The following is a 26,267-nucleotide window of genomic DNA, read 5'->3' on the forward strand; positions in this document are numbered from 1 at the left end:
TTATGAGTTAGAAATACTCCATTATCTTGAGGCTTTAAAAATGTGTTGAATCCTCAGTACCACAAATTGAAAGTAATTTCAGAATGACTGCTCTGATTCATCCTAAGTAGAAGAAACTAGCAGATTTTTATGCTATATGTGATGGCAAAATAAAATTAAGCTTTGGAAAAGTCTGTTTCTTCACCTCATTTTTGAGCTGTCTAGGTGATAATCCTAACAAACAGTGCACATTTGTATTTGGTTCAAGGGAAAAGTGCATGAAGTGCATAGTTTTCCCAGCCTCTTGAGTTCTCTTGCAAAAGAATTCTGTCTCCCTGGTAACAATTAAAGCTGGGGAAATTGCTCTTTGTTGGAATCCTGTCCTTTGCCCAAGTTCTAAATTCTACCAACACTTGGCACTTCCCCTTTTGCATCAATGCAGGGTTCCCATAAGCTGTTAGTTTCATTTATTTATGCAGGATTAACTGTGTTAAAAGAAAAAAAAATTGGGATAACAACATGGTATGGCCTTTCCTGAGCTGTACTGCACTGCTTAGAATTTATAAATTATTATATCTACAGAAAGGCCAGTGGGTCTTGAAATGTCCAATCATCTGCACACAAGTACTGACTACTGTGAGTTATATGTAAAACAGCCTTACACTGGCTTTTGCTGTTACCTGCATTGTGTTTTGTTAGGCACTTACTGTAGTGAAATGATTGTAGCAATCTTGAGTGACATTTTAATCCATTGCCCTGTCTTAGTAAGTTAGATTAAATTCTAAACACCTGTTAGCTTGTATCTGAGGAAATACATAAATAAATATATATAGAAAAAAATTGAATACAGATCTGAGTGTATTGGTGTCAGTAATACTGTACACTGCCAGGCAAAAATCAAAGGTATGTACAATTTACCTATTTTGTTCCTGATCCATCATCTAGGGTATAGGGTCTCTTTCTTGTGCAGATTGATAATGAAGGCAACTTTCACAGTCATCTCAAGCAGAACTGGCTAACCTGGGTTCTGAAAGGGAGTAGCTCTTTGAAATCCTGTGTGCTTTGTAAAGAGGCCAACAGAAACAGCTTTATCAAAATTCAGACACATGCTTTTGTTTAGGAGAGATGTTTGTCACCACTTCCCAGTCACTATCTTGAGAAAAGTGAATGAAACATTGCTGCCACCTTAAGGTTATTTGCTGAGTGCATTGTGAAGCTTAGCTTGCCCAGTGTGCTTGAGTTTAACGTATTGACTCTATATTATAAAAGTTAATTATTGGGAGTGCACAGAGTCCCATCAGTGTGCAGTTCTGCCAGGCCTTAGCCCAAGACACAGCCAAGGATGGGAATGGCTTTAAAGTGCAGTATTTGATCAAACCTTGTTCTCCATAGCAGCAAAAATGGAGGAAGGACTGTGAAGAGTGAGGATTTGCAGAAGGAGAGCTATGGATTAGCAAGATTATTCTTTTTTTATAAAGGAATAAAACAGGGCACAGAGTTCCAGGACTGACTCATGAGCATGCTGTTTGTACAGTTCCTGACTGTTCCTTGTTCTACCACAAGCCTACTTCTACCTGAAAACTGAGAAAACCATTGTGCCCAATATACTACACTTAAAATGAGACTTCCTCCTACCCCCAGTTTGGTGGAAGTTTACATTCAAAAAATCTGAAGAACAGAAGATATTAATAAATTGAGATCTCCTATAAGAGCACCTTAAGGTTTATGCACTCAGGAGATACACAGGCTTAAAGAACAAAAGAGTTTCTCAGCATCCTATCTGCTCCTCTCTTTGTTGAAGATTTGTTTCAATTGAACCCAAAGAAGGCCTTGTGTTTGCCTTCTCTCATCTCTTTGCTACCTTCCTTCTCTTACCTAAAGGGAGGGGTAATCCAGTCTGTTTTCAGCTTTGTGGATTGTATTAAATTGAGACTTCCATCCCAAGAGGAGAGACTCAGAGCTATTGAGTCTATTGAAGTTAATTCACTAATTTACATTTTCTGTTGTTTAAACCAAATACAGTGGTGGTGATGTTGAGGGATTAGAGTTGCTCAGCAAAAAGTGTGAAACAGGAATGCTTTGTTGAAAGCAGCATCACTGTGTTAAATTTTAAGTGTCCTTGGCTGATTTTCAATTTGAGTAGCCATCTTGATGCCTCTAGGGTTTTCTTGGGTCATAATATTTATAATTTTGATTATTACTAGTAGAAGTTGCAACTGACTATTGAAATGAGCTCTTCTTATGCCCCAGAGGAGTTCCGAAGTGTAGTTTTCGTGAGAGTTTCATAGCAGCAGTGAAGCCAATGCCTCTTGCCTGTGACAGCTCCTGGTGCTGGTGCGCTCCACTCCCTTAGCACAGGCTGTGGTAAACTGAATCCCCAAGGATTCAGTTTGGTGGTAACCTCTACCCCCAAGAAGTAAGAACTTCTGGATTTTTTTTCCTGGCAGATTTGTTCCCTGATATAATTCACTACATGATGCTGTAAACAATGGTGCTGCTACACTGCGAAGGTCAGTACAGCTTAGGGATGAGCAGGGATGGCTGAGGCAGCCTGAATAGCATGGCTTACACATCATTGCAGTGAGTATATTAGTGCAGAGCAGACCTGCCCCATCTTTCATCTGTGTTGTGAGAATTTCATAGTTATCCTCAGAATGTCACTCACAGGCCTAATATTGATTTTTAAATAGTCTTTTGTTAGTATCTTCCTGTCTGTTTCTTGTATGTTTTGTAGACCACTTCTCTGTTTGCCTCTTACAGCATGACTTACTCTCTCCCTGCTGAAAATTTACTGAATTTGTTCAAAATGGTGGTGTTCCTTTCCCCTTCCACTGTGTTAGAAAGTGCCAGGATTTTCCATGGATGCATCTGTCTGTATAGGTGGTTATAATCATCCTCCATCACTCTTGTCCCTTCCCTGAGAAACATTTGACTTCATGGAGACCCAAAATTTGGAATTGTAGAGTTTATTTAGAGAAAATTAAATACTTTGACAGTTTTGCAATGCTTAAAATCAGTGTAAAGATAAAATCATTCTATTTGCCTAGGACCCCAGTGAAACCTGAATTATCAATTCAAGATGTGGTGGTATTAAAGCATATGAGTTTTTGGTTTTCCTTTTTGATTAGGTGTCTGCTGTGTAACTTGGAAGTATTGGCTTACTTTCCCCTTTGATCTCCATAGATTTTACTATTAAAGTACTGTTGGATTTTATGTTGCTTTCCCTCTCATTGTTCAATGTGCTAGAGTATTGACAATTGCAAAACATTTAATCTGATCTCTAAAAGAGTTTGTGGAACTGCAGGGTCAGAAAGTCATCTGTGTCTACAGAATGGAAGTCTGTTTTCCATAATTAGTAGCTGAATGAAGTTCAGACACTAGTTGGATGGTAGAGAAGGAGTAAATAAGTGAAAGCTTACTTTTCAAGCTTTGATCTTTCAAGGAAATTTAATTATACAGTATATAGAAGTATACTTGTCTGTCTTACCACCCTCTTATAACTATGTATTTGTCTTGTAGTAATTATATCACATTGAAAGATGAAATACTCTTAAAGGAATTGAGCTTTATTCTTCTGCAAATAATTAATTAATGCCTTCTCAATGTCCTGAAAAAGTAGTCTTTATTTCCTGGAATACTATGTGCTCAAACCACAGTTCAAACAAATTTTCTGTTGCTACAGGAATCCCAGTCCATTCCATTTGTGCCATTCTGTGGTTGTAAGGCATGTGACAAAACCTGTGCAGGAAAATGCTGCCCATGAGATGGTGTTTGCATATTGCATCCTGGCTGTGTTTATTCCAGGAACAAGAGAATTAGCCATTGCATTTTGATTGCTTGTGACATTAGTAAATTGATATCCCAACTGTCTGGTGTTACAAAGAAATGGATCTGGTCTGCAGAAAAGTAGATTAATCTAAGGTTAATTTTGTAATTTGTAAATGCTATAGGCTTTTTCTTTCCTTAGTGAATTTGAAAGGTAATAACAACAAGCATTACAAATGTGCAAGCACAAAGTATCTGGATTAGATAACTTATGATACAAATGTTGAAGGAATATTATTTTAAAGAACTTAGTAATTTTCAAATGTGTTAAAATACCTCTACGTTGTCTTTACTGAATAATCTGTGTAAGCTTAATAGAAAGTCTTATGTGAAAAAGCAACTCAAGTGTTTGATGGCAAGAATGTGCTACTATAATTTAGTAATACCAGTTTCTGATGCTGGTTGTATTTCTGAAAGTATAAATATGAAAAATAAGTCTTTGAGATAAGCATAAAAAGCTAATATCCTCTTCACTTTGTTTTATTACAGTCAGAGATTAGAAATGAAAGCACAAGTTGCAGATGCATTCATAGCAAAATTCCAGCTGACACCGGATGAAATGAATCTGCTTCGAGGCACAAAAGATGAGCCAATTACTGAGGTAGCTCAATGAACATTAAAATCTTCACCCTGAACTAAAATGTAGAAATGCCCTAACTGAATTGTACACGAGATATTATTTTCGGTTTACAATTTAATTTTTTATTGAGGAATGTACCTTTTAAGAGAATGGTGAATTTCTGATGAGTTTGAAATGTGTGATGAAAGATTCAAGTAAAGGAACAGAAAACCAACATTAAATTTTAGTTTATGTAATGAGTTTGAGGCAAATGAGCTCTCATGTAATCAGTTTGAGGCACAGGAGTTCTCATATAGTTCTACACTTCAAAAAGATCGTTATGAAGTCTGAATTTTCAGTGAAGACATTTTAAAACTTCATGACTCTCAAAGCAAATGAGAAGCTTGCAGCTCTCTAGTACTGCCACTGTGCATGTGTGTGTACATTTTGCATATTCATGTACACAGGTATTCAGTGACTTGGGACAATGTAAGCTGAGACTTTCCCTCAATGCTATTTAGTTGCTAAAGATACTAGGTGCTGATTCACTTCAGCCACCATCCAAAAAAAGCTTTGGAATATGTTATGGTTTGAATAAGAAGACACAGTAAAAGGAAACTTTTTCTACAGTAAAAGCAAACTGAATAAATGAAAGAATTTAGTATACTGAGTAGACCTTTTTATTATTGTAGTTGCATGGAAAGCTCCATGTAGTGTATCAGCAGGTAGTCCAGATTTATCTCATTTTCACAGGCATCCTGTTTGCAGTTAAAGCAATATTAAAAACATGGTACTGATAACTATAAACAGTTCTAATGGAAGCATAAATTGAATGTGCTAAATAACTGTGCACTTGAGTAATTGCTGTATGCTTCTGTACCACAATTACCATGAAAGAACATTCTAGTTCATCAAGTTTCTAGAAAGCGCCTATTGCAGGGAACAATGACAGCAACCCTGTGCCAGTTACTGCGTGATTGGTTTGCAGCCAGAGAGGGCTGCTCTTCTTGATACTTCGTCTAAAAAGTGTGCAGAAGTAACTGAGATAAAACAGTTGTTCTGCTTTAGTTGGCAGACTTCAGTAACATCATGTGTGTGCATTTCCCCTATGACAGAGTCAACCAGTGTGCTTAAAACACCTGTAGTCAGTCTTGTGGTTTGGAAATGTTCTTTTATCCCGAAGGAAGAGTGCTTTGGGTTTTTATAAACATGGTCTTTAACACAATTGATGCAAGGCAGTAGATTAAATTGCTGGCCTCTTTTACTTAGAATATGTCTATTTTTATGTGATGTGAGCCAGAATGAAACTGCTTTCCTGAGCAATCTCTGTTCAAATCACAGTAGATGTAACAAGCAGTTGTATCTGAAATAGCTGGTCGCCTCCAAGGCATTTGAAGTATGTCTTCATAAGAAGTCATGTTTGAAAATGTTACTAGCTTTCCATTTGCACTCTGAAATTAACAAAGTAACGTTTTAAGCCATATGTACTTGTCTTCTAGGCTTTGAGTTTGTTTTTTTTTTCACTGCTGCTGTTGAGTTACTCCACAGAGAAAGGTTGTTCTGGAAAATCTTAGTCTAGTCTATTGCAAATGTTTGGTTGTTTTTTTTTTTTTTTAAGAAATAGTTACTCCATTTTATGAATACAAAAAAATATCAAACTGTAATCATTGTACTTTACAAGTTTCATTTTGGTCCTTAGTTTCTATCAGTAATGGGAGACAGTGATGTAATGCATAGCAGTATCCTCAAAATCTCCCTAGAGTTACCTAATGGATGTGAAACACACATACTTCACAAGACAGGTTTAGAAACATATCTTTTTTTTTTCCCTTGTTGTGGATGAAAAGAATGGTACAATGGGAAACCAAAAAATCCTAAGGCTCTTAAGGTGAAATGAAAGGTAAGTGGCAGAGGTGAGATGTGAATTTTAAAAGCAGCTCTTGGAACACAGACCTGCAAGAAGCTTAGGAATGGAATTGAAAGAGGGAATATGGAGTGCTAGAGATTTGAATAGAAATTATTGCTTTTACACATTACTTGTGTTTTGTTTTTAAATTTCTTTAGGATTTTTTCAAGGCTTTGGGACGAGTAAAACAAATTCATGATGATGTCAAGATTCTCCTCCGAACAAATCAGCAAAGGGCGGGGTAAGTCCTACTTAAATGAGTGCAAGAGAGCCACTTACAGTTTAAAGCAGAAGTTAAAGCAAGGCCTCATTCTTTGCTTCATGTGACAGAATACATACACAGAAATATACAGAATATTTCACCAAAAATTAAAAAATACTCAAAATTTTAATAATGGTATGTTTAATTTGTCTTGCACATGCCTTTGCTAGTGCTGCCTAAAACAGTATTTGCATATAAACTTTTTATTTGTCTTGTAGCTTGGAAATTATGGAACAGATGGCTTTACTGCAAGAGACATCTTATGAACGACTTTACAGATGGACTCAAAGTAGGACTAAGAATGTTTTTATGTTTATGATTATTATGATGATTCCAGTAATTCCTGCATGTGGATTGAACTTAGCACAAACCCTTTCCAAGATATATTAACATTTTGGTTTCCTTCTTAGGAAAAAATGTGGTTTGAATCAGTTAAGTGGCAATTCTCTCATTTTTTGGGCCAATTTCATTATTATAAAAGTGGATTATTTGTTTGTGTTTTTAGTAGATGGTTTTCCACAAAGAACAACTACTACAGTTTGGTAGCCCAAACAAAATTTTAATTGTATTGAATTTCATTTCCTTGTGAGTTTGAGGGAAGTCGTTGGTTTTAATGATTTGGTAGTAAGATCTAGTTTAGTGGGAAGGGTGGTGGATTACTTCTAGAAAAGAAAAAATCCTTTTGTCAGGATGCTCTTTTGAATGATAGTAGGGTTTTTTTTTTTCCCATATGTACCCTGGACGTAGCCATCCATGTTCATTGTAACACCTTGATAGTGTCAAATATAGTTGCTTTGGAGAAGAGGGAAGTAATAAAAAAAGCAAGAGACTGTCTCACTGACAGTAAGATTCATGATTCATGGTGGGGGGAAATGGTGCAATGTGATTTTTATATTCATTAGCTGTTCTTCAGTGGATGCTGAAACCTCAAATAATAGTTGTGGTTTCACCCTTATGAAAAGTCATAATTTTTCTGCCAATGTTCGATTTAGTTTATATGATTTCCACATTCTTGCTAGGAATGTACAAAATTATATAGTTATTTTGATGAAAGAAAAAAAATATCAGAACCAAATGGCAAAACAAACAGCTTGCTTAACTAGTTGCTCCATTTTTTTCTTAATAGTTTACCTGAAATGTGGTAAACAGTTACAGAGGAGCCCAATAAAAATCTGAAGGTTGAATGAGTCAACATTTCTATGTGGGCATGAACAAATAGTAAGCTTCCTTTAATCCTTTTTGTTGTTGAAATTTTTGATGGACATGCATTTTATAGTACTGCTTGCAGGGGAATTTAATTCTATTAACACTAACTAGCTCAGGTAGCATATTCTGAAGTCTTCAAGATTAAAAGCCTTTCTGTTTTTAACTCATTTTCTTGTTTGACGGCTTGTATAAAATGTATTACAGAGTAAAGAATGTGCTTTTATTTTGGTATTTTGTAGATGAATGTAGGACATTGACACAAGAATCATGTGACATTTCTCCAGTTCTCGCTCAAGCCATGGAAGCCTTACAAGACAGACCTGTGCTGTACAAGTAAGTAAATGTTAGCTATCATCTCTGACAGAAGCTAGTATTTTGAGCATATAAAACTTAAAGATGTGTATGAATTACAGTGCCAAGGCTGGTGGTACTTTGGTCCTGTGCCAAATTCAAAATTACCCAGAAACTTAAGTTATAAAAAAGTCACATTTTGACTACTTTAAACTTGCGAAATCTTTTCAATGTAATTATGATATAGGAAATGTCATTGGACTTTTTCTAACTTAAAAGTTTCTAATTAAAGTAAAATGTCAGACTGTTTTTATTTAAATGAATTGTGAATTTCTGTTCTCTCATTCTAGGATTTTTCTCTGAAGTAAAAAAATCCTGTTCAAAACATGTGATTGTGTCATTTAAGTCCCAAAAGTAAAAAAATTGGTAAAGTCTAATTAGCTTTTACTGAAGTGCTTATGGTAGAATGTTTTCCATTATGAGTTATACAGTAGTCTATTAAAAAATTCTACATAGAGACCTCTAAAGTGTATAGGTATTTATATATGTATATCTGTGTAAAATACTGCTGTTCTTATTCCAAATTTGCTGAAGTGTTGTTGAAGTAAATGAAATGGTACTTAGGAAAGTGAACCACCAGGTGGCACTGTAAGAACTGTTTACTGGGGTGACCATCCCTGAAGAGGTTATTTACTCTTCTTTGGGTTTTGGCCTTTTGGCTTTCATTGGGCTTTTTTTTTTTTTTTTTTTTTTTTTTTTTGCCTTTTTTTTTTTTTTTTTTTTTAAATGCATTCATCACATTTTGCAGCCATGGAAAATTACATTCAGCCATAGGTATCCAGGGCAGCAGAGTAACAGGCAGCCTTTCAAAGGCTACCCTTGTCTTTAAGAGTGTCAGTGCAAAGGTGTAGGTACTTGATGCTGTAAAGCTCCATGGAGCCCTTCACAGGAAAAATGCACGGGGCATGTGGACCTGAAAAGTGTTGTCAGTGTAAGAGAAAGCTCAGATCAGGATATGCTCAGTCAGCTCTGCTGGTTAATGTGAGGGAGAAGTGGTGTCACTTGACCTCCCTGGCTGTTGGATGGTGTGTCGCAGTACTTCAGGCCATAGCTGGGAACTGCAGTCCTTTCTTGCATTCTTTCCTCTACACCCTCTTTTACAGCTGCAAAAGATCTGTCACTATGCTATTTGCAACATTTTATAAGATTCTTTTTAGATACAGTTTTATTTTCTGTAATAAATACTTTGTTGAATTACGATACTTTGAAACTTCATAAAATCATTGTTTTGCTTTCTTAGTTCAAGGAAAGAAAACCCCATCTTGTGTATAAATCCACTGCTGGCCAGTTTAACATGAATCTGCAAAAGAGAATTTTTTTTTTTCTGACACTTCTGTCATGAACAACAGTAATAGTATTAACAAATATAGAATTTGATAGGTAAGACTTTTCCTCTGCCAAAAAGGCAAAAAAACCCATTACTGTAGATGATGCAGACATGTGTCTCTCATCATAGATTATCAAGCTTAATTACTTGCTGCAGCATATTATCAAAATTGCAGTACTGATGCTTTACATTTTAAACATCAAGATTTAGTTTATTCCCTTCCAAAAATTTTTGTATACCTTTAAGTAACAAATTGCTGAGTTTGTAATGTAGAAGTTAAGTCACGGAAGAAGATAATTTTAAATAGCTTTTTGTGTATTAGCACTGCTGTGTGAACTAAACACTTGCCCTCCAAATCACTGCCCTTGCATCTGATAAAGACTGTGATTCAATTGGGTGAAAGTGAATAAAATGGAGAAGGTCAAGAGTTTAGAAACAAATCTACAAGTTCTTGGTTCCTGATATTGACTTATTAACTAAAAGTGTCAGAAGGATTGCACCATGGGTGGACTTTTTGAAGCTGCAGTCAGTAGGGAATGTAAAATAAACCTTTCAAATTGGTTTCCCCTTCCTGGCTCTAACAGAAAAATTGAGAACTGTTTCCTAGAAAATGCATGGAGACATAGCTGAAAGCAGTGTTCCTCTTCCATCATCCACTTAGGTTTATAAAGTTTTTTTTCTTTCTCTTTCCCCAGTGATCATTACTGTATATTTTAAACATTAAAGCTGGGTTGAAAAAAATCCAAATGTTGTTTTCTTCTATGAACATGAGTATGTGTAATAACATAGTAGTAAACACTGTGTTCTAGTGTAAATAATAGTTATTGCTGAATTTTTTAAGATGCAGGATTTTTTAGTGGTTATACCCTGCTCTACTGAGAGCAAAAGGAAAATTAGTAGTTTCCTTTTTAAAACAAAATTATCATTATTGAATGCTGTTTTCAGAACTAATAATGATCACAAAATCCGTTTCACTGCTGTATATTTAATGATCTATTGTATAGCTGTTCATTGGAGAGGAAAAGAAAAAGCTGACTGGTTTCTATAGACGCTTGAGATTTTTCACTCCAATACTGCTCCTTCTAGACAGTGGGCAGTTGTCAGATGCTAGATCTCTTCCACTTTTAATTGCATAATTTTTGTAAATAGTAATTTATAGATTTTTTTTGTTAGACTTCTATCAATTGCAGATATTTACTCTCCAACCTAACAAGTACAGTGTATAAGGAAAAACGCTTCCACAGAAATTTCCAGATTCTACAGTGTGCTCTTTCCTCACCTCTTTAATATAATAATTAGGACTAAAAAGGACAAAACTGAAGGTTCCTGACTTTTTATAGCAGAGTAGAAATCTAATTGAACTTAATGTCAAACACTTTTGAAACCATTTATTATTTTCTTTTAAATTTTATTCTCTACCTCTATTAAATGTGAATGCAGTGCTTATTAAATGAAGACTTAAATAAATCAGTGAAAAACATTCTTTTTATTAATATTATTTTATATATATATATTCCTCTGCTGGGTGTCATTGGTAAGTGACACCATGCTCACTCTTTAACAATTTTCAGTTACATTGGAAAAATAAACTGTAATGTGTATTTTCTTTCTCTCCTTCATAGTTTGTGTGTTGTTCAAAATGCTTAAATTGGTTTAAAAAAAAAAAAAAGAAGTGTTCTCTGACTTGCACATATAACTGGAGTGTTCCCAGTGTTCATTTCCCATCCTTCACTTCCTTTCATATTTCAGTGCCAACAGAAAGGTAGCCCACTCCAGAAATGAGCCATGTGTATGTTATTGGCACCTCCTCTACCAACGGCAAGCCATTTGAGATAATGCATTCTGGGCTGTAATTGTTTATCCATTAAATATCTAGCTAAGATTGCTTTGATTAAAATCGGTGAACAATTATCAAATGAATATGTCTTTCCCTAGTAGTCATGCGGTAGCCTAGAAGGAAGAAGCCTTGTGTTGCAGTGCAATAAGTTGCTGCCTCTGTCAGGACCTTACACAAACAGGAGTGCCAAACCTGTCAAAGATGCTTATGTGTACAAAAATTGAAAAGCTGAGTTTTCATGTATTTGATTCTGGGGGGTAAGGGAATGGGAGGGTCAAGGAAGAGTTCTCTTTAGTATCTGTTCAGAGTCAAGAAAATCACAGAGTATGCTGAGTTGGAAGAGACCCACAAGGATCATGAAGTCCAGCTCCTGGCCCTGCGAAGCACCATCTCCAAGAGTGACACTATGTGCCTGAGAGCATTGTCCAAACACTTCCTGAACTCTGTTAGGTTTGATGCTGTGATCAGTTCTGCTGGGGAGCCTGTTCCAGTGCCCAGCCACGCTCTGGGTGAAGAACCTTTTTGTAATATCCAACCTAAACCTCACCTGACACAACATCAGGCCATTCCCTCAGGTCCTGTCAGTAGTCACCACAGAGAAGAGATCAGTGCCTGCCTCTTCTCTTTCTCTCATGAGGAAGTTGTAACTGCAGTAAGGTCTCCCCTCAGTCTCCTCCAGGCTGAACAGACCAAGCGACCTCAGCCACTTCTCATGCAGCTTCCCCTCAAGGCCCTTCACCATCCTTGTTGCCCTCCTTTGAACAATCTCTAAAAACTTAATTTCTTGTTCTCTAACAAGTTAAGGTTGTTCTCTAACAACTTAAACTTCTTGTTTATATGGCGGCACCCAGGACTGCCCGCAGCACTTGAGATGAGGCTGCCCCAGCTCAGAGCAGAGTGGTACAATCACCTGCCTTGCATTGATAGAAGCATTGATGCAAAATTTCTAGAATTATAAAAATGTTTACTTGTGTAAATATTCAGCTGTGAGGCTGAACTAATCAACTGTGATAAGGCAGACTGGATTTTTTAACCTGTTTTCATGTTTCCATAACAGATACACGTTGGATGAATTTGGGACAGCTAGAAGGAGTGCTGTGGTCCGTGGCTTTATAGATGCTCTTACTAGAGGAGGTCTGGGAGGTACTCCCCGCCCTATTGAAATGCACTCTCATGATCCTCTGAGGTACAGTACTAACAATAATATATATGAGATAATTTTTTTTTTTTTGGCATTTTGAATTCCTGACACCATAAACCACTAATTTTCAAAGAAATTTCTGTCTTTCTGTAGGTATGTAGGAGACATGCTGGCCTGGTTGCATCAAGCTACAGCTTCTGAAAAGGAACACTTAGAAGCTATGTTAAAGCTTGTGACTATTCAAGGTAGTACTGGTTTTAAAACATAAATTGTGAAGTGATAGTAAGTCTATGATACATAAGAAAGTGTGACTAATTTCTTAGGCTGGGCTTCAGTTACAAGTCTGAGTTTAAATTTTCCTAAAAATAATCTCAGAATAGCTGGTGGTTGCATTCTACCAAAAGAAGAGTATTTCAAAATGCATTCTGTTTTACTGTACTTATAATAGATATACATCAAATTTACAAAGGGACATTTTAGAGTGTAGTTGAGAGTTCAGAAATTGTTTGTAATTTATATGAATACATGTCTCTTTGAAAACATTACATACTATGTTGAAGATTTTCATTATTCCTTTGTTCTTTTGTTTAGTAATTTTTAAAAAATATAATTCCTTGTCTCTGTAAGTCTCCTTGTTCTACAAGGAAAATGGAATTTTCATCTGCCATTTAACATCATTCTGGGTTTATGGAGGTTGATGTAGGCCACTCAGAAATAGGTGAAGCTTTTTAATATCAACTCTCCTTCAATTCAGAACAGCATATTCTAATGCTTAGTCTTCAGCCCCTTTGCTTTGTTTTCAGTAGATTGAACCTATACTTTAAAGACTTTTATCCTGTAGAAGCTTTAGTGTGATTTGCCACCATAGTTTCAGAGAAAGATATTTTTGATAAATTAAGCATGTGTACTCAATTGTAACAAACTCATTGTGAGAACTTAAACCTGGTGAGCTCTTCAGATTCTATGTCTCAATCCTACTCTGGGTTTTAAACTGAATATGTATTCTGATTTCCCTTACTGCTGTTAAGTATTAATTACCTTTCCTAATTAATGGTGTGAGAAAAGGAGGCTGTTTAGGAACTGTTGTAAATCACAACCAGGAGGAATGCTGGTTTTTAAGTACAGTTGCAGTGTACTGTGGAAGTGAATTTAATACTGCTTGCTTGACAGTATTTCAGGGAGACAGGAAAGCAAGCCTCATGATGGTTTTATGGTAGAGAAAAAGACATGGCAGTTCTTTGTAGATGACTGACCAGTGCTTCTGCTGTAACTGGGAGCCCTTCAGGAAAAACTCCATTTACATGGAGCATGTAAATGTGTCCTGTTCTGCTGTGGGCTGGACTTCTGCTGCAGCACTTTGTTCTGAAATTCTCCCACTTCTTTGTGTAGTGCTTTGCTTAACTATGAAGTTCTTTGGCCTTCTGACAGGATGTTGGGCTGAGATGATATGACCATGGAATGAGATATATTTAGAGCATTTCAGCCACAGAGCAAGATACTTGATAATATAGAGAATATAAACATCTGGGGGAGAGATTTTCAACAAAAAAATCACCAGGACAAAACCTTTTCCTGGAGAGACTGGTATAAACAAGAGATTCAGTATTTTAGTCTGAAGGAAAAATACCTTTTTCTAAGCTCTTCAGGAGTGGGTCTGCTATCACTGTTGTGCAGTTTTCAAGAAATGTAAAGAGGAATTCTTCCTTTCATACTGGGAGCAACAAACTGGGAGCTTGGGAGGTGCTGTCTGTAACTCTTCGTCTGTTTCTTCAGGGAGATTTTTTGGATGACAAGGATAGTGATGTGATAAGGTCTGTAAGACAAAACAGTACTTAATAGGATACCACTGGATTTAACAAGAAACAGTTATGGGCAGTGCAACCCCAAAGTACCCAGGGATTATATATTCTTTATAAACACAGGTCCTGAGTTGGTAGTGAGGACAGCATCTATGGTACTGAAAAACTCAAGCTGAATTTTCTGTGCTGTTGTGCAGTCTTTAGGTGTCTGGCTGTGCAGGCTAGAGTAAAAACCGAGTTAATTTCATGTAGCCATTTAACAAGTGGACATCTTGTTTATTTGCAGTTAGAGATAAGGACAGAGATTTGCATCTTCAGCGTGCAGTGCTTCCTAACAAAATTTGAAATCTAATGTAAGCATTTCTGGAGACTTTCATCACAAACTGGGAGTTTTTTTCATTCCCCTATAGAGGGAGCCCAAGCAGCTGCCATAGATAAGACACCTACCTGGCAGTCTGAAGTTAGGTCAGTCAGATATTTTCACTTCAATCTCAGCTTGAGTAGTTTTTTGCAGATGGAACCACTTCTATTATTTTCCTTCAGGTGTGTCTGTACTGAGTTCAGATTTCTGTTTAAATTCTCCTATAAGCTCTGTGTACTTTCAGGACTGTGGAGAGTTTGGCAAATCACAGCTGTACAAAAATTTCGCTTCTCAAAAAACAACCGAAAAAAAAACCAAACCACTTGTATAGCTGTTGGTGCATATGGTCCCACTGGATGAAAAATTGTATGTGTGGCACTTCTTTTTTTTGAGAAACGTTTCCATCCCAGTTTTTACTTTAAAGTGACCAAACTATATAGCCCATAAAGCAAAGCATGCAAGGATGGCTTTTAAAAAGTTTTAAAATGTTAAGCTTGCAAATATTAACTGTTTCAGATTAATCTGACCAAAAATGCTATTAAAATTTTAAGTGCTGAAAACACATTACAAAAGGTTTTAAGTCTTTTGCTGGAGCGAGCATGAAGCATCTGATTTTCCTCTTCAGAGTTTAGGTATTCTACAGCTAGCAGAAGCCTCGCAGTCATAAAGAAATCTTCCACTTGCAAGGAATGGAGAATTGCAGGCATTTTAAGAGATGCAGTAGAAACCCATTTTTTGTGGAGTTACAGATGGAGAACAGAAGCTAAACAAAGTACAAAAAAGATCTCTCCTTTTATAGAAGGATACTCAGAGAAGAATTATATATGGTGTAGCAAAGAGTTGGAAGCGTATCTTCAATTATGAGCTGTATTCTAAAAGTTATTTTGGACCTTTGAGAATTGTTTATTCTGTAATTCTTTTATGTCAAACTTGCACCACTTATATAAACCATTCTGCTGGAAAATTTCAGTGCTTTTGGAATCCAGATATTCTAATTGGACATGAAAATACATGTGAAGGCACAAGCATGTGGTATCTCAAAATTTTTATTCCCTGTCCTTTGGTATTCGAACTTGTATATTTTTTGAGCTAAAATTTTCATACCAAACAACTTGTTTTTTAGTCAATCTGGTCTAGATACACTATTGCAAATACATTCTAGGTACTTGTTACATTGATGAGCAGTATAAGTGTGACTGTTCCTGCTAAAAAATGTGTAAATTGCTAAGGTCTGTCTGGGAGCTAGCCATTACGTAAAAGAGCATGCATGCTGTGGTTTGTAATCTTACTTTTTGCCTTGATATCAATACTCAAGTATATAAGCATATTTTTATTACCAGTTCAGAATGTTGAAATTCTTAGAGCCACCACACTGAATTAAGTTGTTACTGCTTGTATGGCTTTTTGTGTAACTTGGTGTAAAGAGGCATTGGCACAGATCTCTGATCTTTCATTATTTTTACTCTCTGAGGTAATCTGTCTCAGTCTGAAATAAGCAAAATATAGCTTTGGGTCACCTGATTTCTGTCACATGTCACAGTCAGTTTGTTTACTTTCACTGCATGGGTCCCATCTGAAGATGAACTCCTGTTGACAAGTTTTAAATTAGAATTAAAGTATTGCTTTCTTCATAAATCTGTTCTGAGTTGTTGCTGAAGTGAGAGCTTGAAGATCTGTTGCTTTCAGTTTGATTGATTTATGACAGCACTGGTTGCCATGCAACAATTCATTTGTGTTTTGTGATAAGATGGGGCAATATTCTCTTTTGTACATCGTTCTGTGAAAGATGAGTTTCAATTGCTGCTGGGGAGGAAGCTTTTGCCAGCACTGCAGCACACAGTAGTGTGGAGGTACACATGTCACTTCATTAGTAACAATGCCACGAGCTCGTCAGTAATCAGCGCTGACAGACACGTGTGTTTGCCAGTCAGGCCTTTCACAATGGGGTGTACTGCTGCTCCTTGAGCGTCTCACCAGCCTGGTTGTTTTTTGGGTGTTTTTCTAGTTTAATTTCATGAGGTGCTAATATTGAGCCTTACTGAGATAGCTTCTTGCTAAATCATTTATTCTTCCCCTTGCTGTTTCTACCTCAAATTCCCACGCACTGTGTTGCACTAGGAAGCAATTGCATAGCAAAAGGTAATGACTCCGGGACTGTTTTGCCATGCAGCTATTTCTTAATGGTTAGATTGGAAGTATGGTGGAGGTGTGAACTAGTCGTGTGGAGAAAAGAACACACAGTTCATAATGCTTTTTATGGAGGAGTACCTCCTACATTTGTTTATTTGTTTTATAGTCTTGAAGAAAAGAGAATTACATTTGCATAATCTTAGCATGTGTTTGCATTAACTATAGGTGTGGAAGAAAATATTCAAGAAGTAGTTGGGCACATCACAGAAGGTGTCTGCAGGCCTCTGAAGGTGAAGTATTTTGTTTTCCTTAGCACTCTAAATACAAAAGCTGTTCTGTCATGTTTTTTCAGAACTTGTGCTCCCATCTCTTCAGTGTATTTTCACTGCCCTTGGTTAAGAATTAGATTGTCGACTTCTGAAGGACTTTTTATCAAATGAAAGATTCCTTTGTTCATAGATTTCTGGTTTATAATAGTCATATAATGAGAGATACTAGGATGCTAAATTTGAGTCTTGATTTTGGTTTACTTTTCCTATATTGAGGAGTGCTGATGTATAAAATTACAGCTTTGTGATAAGTGTATGGGAATAGCTGTAGTGGGTCAAATGAAAAATCATTGTAATTTACTAATCTGTTTTTCATAGTGATCATTATGCTTAGGGAAGAGTGTACAGGTTGTGCAGCTGTGTCATACTTCTGTAGGATAGTTTCCTTGCCTGTTTGTGAATATACTGGGGAGTTACTGAGCCATAACTTCTTTGTATATAATAGATCTCAATACTTGTTCTCTTGCGTGAACATGTCAAATTGATATAAACTGATGATATTCACAACATATCCTTCAGGAGGGAAGTGAACATTTCAACTCTTGTTGTGTGAAAAGCTAGTTCCTTTTGGGGTTTGTGGGGTTTTTTTTGTTTGTTTTGTTTTGGGTTTTTTTTTTGGTTTTTTTTTGGTTTTTTGGTTTTTTTTCTGTTGTTTTTTGGGTTTTTTTGGGTGTTTTGTTTTGTTTTGGTGTTTTGGTTTTCTTGGGCTTGTTTTAAGAAATCCAGCTCGTGTTTTAAAGACACCCTGAAAAATTGTTTCCTAATTGCCATGTTTATGCTACCTCAGTTTTTCTTATTTGTCACATCTTTCTATACTTGTCTTTTTTTCAAACCACAGCCTTAGTAAATTTAGGGGACATATGTGATAGAAATCATTAATGATGATCCATCAGGTGATTGACTGACTTGTCTATTGTATGTGCTTCACATAAGCACTGAAGTAATCAAGGTGATGAGGCTGATACCAATTATTGCCTGACTGTGCAGTGTATAAATCCAGGTGGTTTTAAAGCAAAATCTACTGTGTCTAAATACAATTATAATAAATTTCTCTTAGGATTCTGTAGCTATAACAACCATATCCAGTTGACAAATACTAGTCTCAAATGTGAACAGCTAGTTTCTTGATACTATACCTAAATTTCTAATAAGAAGAATTTCTAATAAGGTCTGGAGAGGGGTAAAATGCAAAAAGGTGCCATTTAGAAAGTCACAGAATTACAGAATTGAGGTTAGCAAGGACATCTGGAGGTCACTTGGTCCAAACTCCCAGCTCAGGCTGGGCCACCTAGAGCTGGTTGCCCAGGACTGTGTCCAGGTGACGTTTAAATACTTCCAAGGATGGAGGCTCCACAGCCTTGCTGGGCAACATATGCCAGTGCTCAGCCACTTACCTGCACAGTAAAGAAAAAGTGTTCCCTGATGTTCAGACAGAATCTCTTGTATTTCAGTTTTGTGCCTGTTGCCACAGAATTATGATCATCCTTCACAACCTTTTAGTTTTTGATCTGTTGGAAGACACCTGTCTTAATAGACACACAATCACCACAGCTCTGTTTTTTTGGAAGATATTTCCAAACTTTCTGTGCTCTTGAATCAGTTCTGTTAATACTGAATGCTGATGTTTGAGTTCAGTAATTCTGTGCATTCCAACAAAGTGATTAGGAATTAAATCAAACTCCTGTGTAAGTCAGAGGAAGTTTTGGTCTTGATCTGAGTGCTTGTGATTTTTATAATTAAGTACACAGTAACTTTAATTTCAGTTGCCAAACGCTTTACATTTACGTGCTGCTAGTCTCTTTACAAATAATCCCCTGAAATATTGTTGTTAGTTAGTTACTGTGGTAGTAAAAAAAAAAAAAATCTTAAAAGAAAAATTAAAGACCTTTCCATTGTATTCTGTATTTTAATAGAATGCAATTTAGATTAATTCACTGCCATTCTAGACGTTCCAGTAAAAAGTATGAACTTTTTAGAGTTATTTAAAAAGCTTTTAATTTTTTTTTCTTTTTCTTGGGGAAACTTACTGTTCCCCAGGTGAAAGAAAAAAAAAAAGGTAGAAAAAATCCCCCCTGAGAAACCCCCAAGCAGAAGAGCCTTGATATAATGCAGAAAAGATAATTAGATAATTGCAAGCCACCATGTTCAGAGGAACAACAGTAATAGATTCAGTTTGGAGGAGTCTTTTCTACAGTACATTGTAGAAGGGTTATACTTACATGCAGTCTACACTGCCCACATTTCTTGCTGATAGTTGGTTTGTGTTTTAGGCACTTAAGTGACTCTTGAATACTCCCTAGTGGTAGATCTTACCACAGACCTCTCATTTCAGATGGAGGTAGGAGAATCCTAAAAAAAACCATTTAAATTAAACTCCTTGTCTTTTCCATAACATTAAGATGAGTCCAAACAAAATGTCTTGGATGTCCTATGTGGACTGCAGGTAGCCTTTTATGGTCAGCTAACAACAGGACGTACAGGACTGAAAAATAGTGAGAGCTCTAAGTCCAGTGAGAGCTTCCCTGAACAGGTTAGGTTGTGTCACTTGCAAATTTTGGTTCTCCAGTGCCATGAAGACTTCTGTATGGGAAGCAATAGTTCTCCTTTTCCCACTTCGTCTTTTTAATTTTTATTTTTCTCTCATGACCCTAAAATCTAATTTCTTTTCCTTTCCTTCTTCCTGTTCAGTCTTGTTCAGTTTTTAATTATTTTATTTACCTTCAGTTACTCCTTTTTTTTTTTTTTGGTCAATGTATTGTTTTCCCTCTTTTTCCCCTGCCTGCCCTATTCTCATTTGCTGTACAACTAGGATATACTTCGTATTCATGCCCACAGGACCTTTTAGGTAACACTGGAGACATTTAGTTGTATATAGACCTTTGTATATACAAACACTTTGAAGAGCAAAGTTCACCTTTGTGTTGAAATAAACTTCATGCATTAAGTATTGCAAATAAGAGTTAAAAAGTATTATTTGGTTTTGGTCTATGAATTAGATGCAAACTGAAAGGATTGAGCAAACATAATCTTAGTTGGTTCTCCCTGCAGCTGGCTCTGAGAAGAAGGGACTGCAGTGTATCATGTTCCATTGAACAGCAAATAACTTGGGAGAGTGGGTGGTGGCTGCTGATTTGTGTGTAGCCTTTTCACAGTCAGGCATGTGGGAGAGCAGTGCAGGGATAAGTCACTGTCTATTCTGCCTCATAACTGCACAAAGATTGACCCTGGGGCAGATTTTTATGAATGGATTAAGACTCTGTGTACCATGGAGAGAAGACATCAGCTGTCCAACTGTAAGGATACTCAGCACCATTTTGTTGTGTAACCAGTATCTCCTGATTGAGATAAATGGTCAACTTAGCTAGCTATTAGTTATAAATATATCTAACTAAATACTGGTAAGAGATATATACACTCTCCTTTAAGGGAAGAATTTATTCATCCAGGTGAAATTTGTTTCTTAGGCAAAATACCTAATATTTTGATGTTCTGAATTTCCACATGATGCTAGAAATCTATTGCTATAGTTTGGTGATTCAGCAGCATTGCAGCTGTTCTTGCTATTCAGTGCTGGGGAAGACTCTAGTATGTATATTAATCCATCAAATGATGTCATTATTTTTAAATTTACAATAACAGCCAAAGTCTGTAGGGACTGTAGGATTTTTGGAAGGCTTTTTGAGTTTGTAGTTTGTTTTTTTTTTAAGAGTGCATATACATTTGTGTTCTCTGCCCAGATGCTTGGCAGCCCCGAAGCACTTCAGTTCAAGCCAAATAGTAACATTAACTGGACAGTCTCTTTTAAAATTTATTTCTGGTTAAATTTATTTTTCAAAAATCAGAGATATATTGCATATAAAGTCATAGAAGGCTGGCTTTCAGAATTTGTGACCTGAAGGACGTTTGTGTTTGTTCATGCTACAGGTTAGAATTGAGCAGGTGATTGTTGCTGAGCCAGGAGCAGTTTTACTGTACAAGATTTCTAATTTGCTCAAGTTCTACCACCATACAATCAGGTATGCAAAATTAAAAAATAGGTTAAAAATGCCTTTTTTCCCTAATTGTGTATGTAAGAAGAAATCTGCTAGGAAGAATACTTTCGTTGCTTAGTTGTTGCTCTGCACTATAACATCAAGAAGAAACATATGTGATATCAAGTAGAAACCGTTTACCCATTACAATTCCTCAGTTCATATCAAAACTGCTTTGGAATACAGCATCAATTTGCCACAGTAACGATCTCTTTATTGTTCTGTGTAGATTCAAATAGAATACAAAAAAACTCTGCACAACATTTCATGTGACAAAGTCAAGTCCCCTTTGAAAAAATTTTACTAAATTAAATTTCTTCAGGTTTTGGGTTTTTTGGGGGTTGGTTTGTTTGGTTATTATTGTGGGGTTTTTTTGTTTGTTTTGAATAGTTGTGTTCTGATAACGTTTTTTCCCCTAATTATGCACTCCCTTATCTCACTGTTGAAGATGCACTGATCACCTTCCAAGCTCCTAGAGGCCATCAGGAATACAGAAACAGGAGAAAAGCCAGAGCTGCTAATATATATATGTTGTGGCATATGCTGTAGTTCATGTTGGTTAGAAACAGCAGTAGGAGAAAAATCTTCCTCCACAGCCCTGGACTGAACTGCTGAGAATTTGAAACATTAATATTACTAGTTGAGCTTCTCTGTCTGAAAATACTTCAAATGTTGGGCAGACTGGGATAAGTTGTTCTTGGGCACCTCCCAGCTTGGTGCAAGCTTTGAGATGTGATGTTAAAATGGAAGGGTGTAGGCAGTCTTATCTGTTGGTTTCTGTCTTGTTAACAGCGCAATTTTTAAAGACCACTGAAGTACCTTCTACCAGCTGAATAATTTCCTCTGCGTAGGGAAGGTGCACCTTAGTAATGAAAGGAAAAGCAGTTTGAGAAATGATCTATTAAACACAAGATTACAATCTGAAAATAGAGATTGAGGTTTCGTCCTATTATGACCCGATGAATTTTCTCTGAGAGTTTGTGGCTTAAGAGTGCAATTCCTATAGCCAGAGGGAGAGGAGAGGAGCACAATCCTGTAGTGCCATTTAAGGGTTATGTGGTGTCTGTGCTAAGTGTGATAGTTTAACACTTAGAATAGCAAGGCATGAATTCTTACAGTTTTGGGGATGCCCAGCATCTCAGTGAAGAAATGAGAGAAGTAATGCTATCCCTAACAGGTAGTATGATAGAATATTGTTAACCCTTTTTGTTATGTAATTTTTTTTTTTGATAACAGAAGTGGATTTATTACATAAGAAAGCAAAAATCCAGTGAATTTTAGTACTCTGCAAAAAAGTTTGTGCAAGTTTGATAGTCTATGTTCAATATTTGCTTCATGACATACTTGATGATTCTTGTTCTTATGGTCAGCTTATCTCTCAGCCATTATGGAGAACTGTGCAATTATTTGTTCTAATTTTTAAACTTTGAAAATAATATTTTTTAAAATTGTATTTAGGTATGTGACTATTATGTTGCCCTGCCTTTAGATTTGTTAAATAATTTTAATTTTTTTTTCAGTGGTATTGTAGGAAACAGTGCAGCCACACTGTTGACAACAATTGAAGAAATGCATTTGTTGAGCAAGAAAATATTCTTTAATAGCCTGAGTCTTCATGCAAGTAAACTAATGGACAAGGTTTGTTTCAAAATTGTACAGCTTTCATGTTTCAAGACATGCTTGCATTTCCCTTTTGTCTAGTAAGATTCCTAGGTAAATAGCTGTTTTATATGTCAGCTTTTCCTAAAGTTGAAGTCTTGTATTTTCAATATTTTAGTCATAGAACTACATTACAAACTTGCTGTTTATAACTTAATTCTAATAATAGTGGAGGTTTTGTAGTTTTGTGTCTAAAATCCTGTGGTTAGCAATATTCTTTTGAAGAACAGTTTACATATTTTTAAAATCTACAAGAAGCAGCAATAATAGGAAATTTTCTTAAGTGCAGTAGAGCAAAGTCAGGTGATTGAGCTGTATAATTTGTATTAATGCATCATCAGATCAGATTTGTATTAATGCATCAACATGCATCATCAGTTAATTGTGCATCATTCCTTTTTTGAAGGTGCAAGGTATATCCCAAAATGATAAGCTAAGTAAAAACAAAATTTGGGCTTTTCTGTCTATTATAAAAGTAGTTTTAACACAGGAAGATTGCTGTAACATTTGTAAATGCATTTCTAAATTATTTAACGTACAAAAAAAAGGGAAAAAAATACTTCATTTTCCAGAAACTATTCTTTGTGTGGACTTGTAATTTGCTAACCACTCAGGTTTTCTGAGTTTTGTCAGTATTCTTCTGTGGTTCCAAATGAGTTTTCTCATTCAGCACAATCTGTCTGGTCCTAATTTCCTGTCTTTCTGCAGGGGCTGGGGAATGACTTTTTCAGAGAAGCAGTTGTTCCTCCTCTTCTCTCCCAGATATCCATCCCAGTAACTCCTTTCAGTGGTTTCATTTGTTCATTGGGTTACTCTTTAGCTGCTACCACCCACAGTCCATACTGCTAAAGTCCTCTTAATGCATTGTTGCTGTCAAGTATTTCCATTTGAATCCAGGATCATATCAATAATAGATCCTGTGCTATTAATGCTTCTTCAAGGATCAGCTAAAGCTGTTCCTAAAACATGCAATGGACAAGGACAACATGAATTTACCAAAAAACGTTTCATTTCCTGATATGTAAGCTAGAATAAAATATCTGTGTAAATTTTCCTTATATGAAAAGAAATCAGTGATGGACCATATCAAAAATGACTGCTCTTTGCTTACAAAGTGCTTAAGGAAAAAAAAAAAATTGCTTGAAAACATCTCTTTATTCATCTCTTTTTAATTTATTTATTCTGTTGGGTATTACATCTATACTCAGTTAGGATCCAGCATGATTTTCCTACTCATGTAACTCACAGTCTGTGAGGTTTTGTTTTGGGTGATACGCTGTTTTCAGTTTGGAAATGTGTAGAATTCAGAAGAAGGATGATAAAGGAATTATGATCCCCTAGTCCATAGTGTGTGGTTCTTTCTATTGTCACTGTGGGAAGGTTGTGTATTCCTCTTTGCCCTCTTAGTTCCTCTTCCCTCAGCCTCCAGTCTGGATGTAACTGGTTCTAGATGTTGTCATTGTTTTATAAAGTAGTCAAATTTGCTTTTACTGGCCTTAAATAAAGGCAGTGATTGCATTGCCACCTTCGGTGGTATGTTATTACAAGTAATGAATGACATACCAAGCCTACCATGTAATGGGAAAAGATCATAATATTGCTCATTCTCAGAAACACATTTATAAATTAAGTCTGAAATATCAACAATATTACATTGCCTATGTGCCCTATGAAGATCTTTCATCAGAATATAATTGAGGTCAAAAGCTTAAAGAGATTTAGAGGACTGTTAGATATATGGGTAACAAATTATTTATTAATCTGCTTCAGGAGTTAACACCGAGGTAACTCTATGTCTGAGAAGAAATCTTCCTGTTCTAATGTGTAGTTCTTGTAACTGAGTTTTTGCTAGTTCTCTGTAGCACCTTATATTATTACCCTTTATGAGTGGATTACTGAATTGATAGAATTCTTATCTCTTCATGACTGAAATTACTTTTGCTTCATAAAAAATACAAAATTTATAGGCTGATTACAGTCAGAGAAATATTAGTTTCCATGGGATAAAGATGTTTATTTTATCATAAATTTAATTCTCTTGTTACTTAGTTTTATGTGTGTTAGTGTAAAGATAAGCAGGTTTTATGCCTTTTCTTTGTCTTTGTAAATTTAGTAGTGAATGTCAGAATGCCTTTACATTTTAAGGAAACTGAAGGTTGCTTTTTACCATGCTTTTTATAAATGCTTATTAGACCAAAATTGTGTATATGTATTAGTAGGATTTTCTTCACATCCCAGCCTTTTTCTAGCTTTTTACCAGCTATGAATGCAATGCAATTGCTTCCAGATTTTTTTTTTATTTTCTTTTCAGAGAAGATTAAACCCCTGGAAGATAGACCTTTTGTGCTTACATAAGCAGTTACAAAAGCATCACTGCTGTTCATGTTGTGCAGCTAGAGAATATTCACTGGGAAAATTAGTAAATTATTTTTCACTTGAACAATCTGGGAATTGTAGTTTCTAACTTGAATTTAGATTATGCATCTTAAGGCCTTGATAAGTCTGTTCTAAAGAATAACAATTGTCCAATACTTCGATTAAAATAGGATCCTTAAGACAATTTGAATAATTTTGGAAATACATTAAAATGCAAATGGGATGTTCTGAAGTAAAAATACTTCTATTTCTATAATTTTAAGTGCCTCTTCTGTTTAGATTATTGGAAGGTGGTGAATGGTCTGTCAAGTAGACAATTTTAACAATAGTATTTCCTCAGTATCATCTATTATTGCTGATAATTCTCTTTTTTAATATCTACATTGTCTCTAGTAGTTGATAGACCAGAGTATGATTTAAGCAAATCTTTCACTTAAGTATAGCTACTTGGGAACATTTTTTAAACAATGCAGGTTTCATTAAATGTGCTAACTCCTCAAGATCCCATCCTTAGGATGCAGACAAATGACAGGATGGTAATTGGATGTCCTCATCGCCACAGACAATTTAATTCCCTAGATTATTGATTATCCTGAGTTGAGCATTGTCTTCAATCTGCCTGGGATTTAATTTCTAAAGCACAGTGGGAAACTGAGACTTCAGGCTGTTCTTTCTAGGACAAGAAAATAGCTTCCTCTTCACATCTATTTTTGAGAAGAGTCCCATATTACATAAGGAGTGTCACTAGTGTGGAGGTGTATGGAAGCTTTTAGGCAGTCATAGATCAGGATTCTCTTTCTTGGTTGTCAAGCCATCGGTGTAAATGATAGAGGGAAATCCCTGGTTACTTCAGAATACTTACTGGTTTGCCCAGAAGCACTTTGCTATTAACTTTTTTTTCATTACATAAGAAAATCTCAAGCATCCTGGTTGGAATCTGAAAATAAAATACTCAGCAGCTCTCAATTTCCAACTGTTCTAAGAAAGCTTTTTTTGTGGTGTTCTCATTCTGGCTTCTCAGGTAGCTCTGTTTGAGCTGAAACCCCTGTAACAGAAATATTCAGCAGATTGCCGGAAAGCAAGTCCATTGTTACCAAAGCAATGCAATACACAAGGGAGTCTCTTTGGTTCTGACACTTCTTGAAACCTGTCATGAAGCTTGGTAACAGTTATTGCAAAGCCACTTTTT

At 36.0% G+C, this 26,267-nt stretch overlaps 1 protein-coding gene across 2 annotated transcripts in view; it reads left to right on the plus strand.

The window, feature by feature from the left end:
* The window catches only part of COG6 (component of oligomeric golgi complex 6), a 55,240-nt gene that overhangs the window by 11,002 nt on the left and 17,971 nt on the right, over positions 1-26,267 (plus strand). For both annotated transcript variants that reach the window (XM_053970931.1, XM_053970932.1), the window contains exons 5-13: positions 4,294-4,405; positions 6,428-6,510; positions 6,750-6,820; positions 7,977-8,070; positions 12,310-12,438; positions 12,547-12,638; positions 16,909-16,973; positions 20,937-21,028; positions 22,564-22,681. In XM_053970931.1, the coding sequence (XP_053826906.1) occupies positions 4,294-4,405; positions 6,428-6,510; positions 6,750-6,820; positions 7,977-8,070; positions 12,310-12,438; positions 12,547-12,638; positions 16,909-16,973; positions 20,937-21,028; positions 22,564-22,681 (856 nt within the window). The remainder of the gene's footprint in view (positions 1-4,293; positions 4,406-6,427; positions 6,511-6,749; positions 6,821-7,976; positions 8,071-12,309; positions 12,439-12,546; positions 12,639-16,908; positions 16,974-20,936; positions 21,029-22,563; positions 22,682-26,267) is intronic.

Source organism: Vidua macroura, chromosome 2 (genome assembly GCF_024509145.1).
Source record: "Vidua macroura isolate BioBank_ID:100142 chromosome 2, ASM2450914v1, whole genome shotgun sequence".
Lineage (NCBI taxonomy): Eukaryota > Metazoa > Chordata > Aves > Passeriformes > Viduidae > Vidua > Vidua macroura.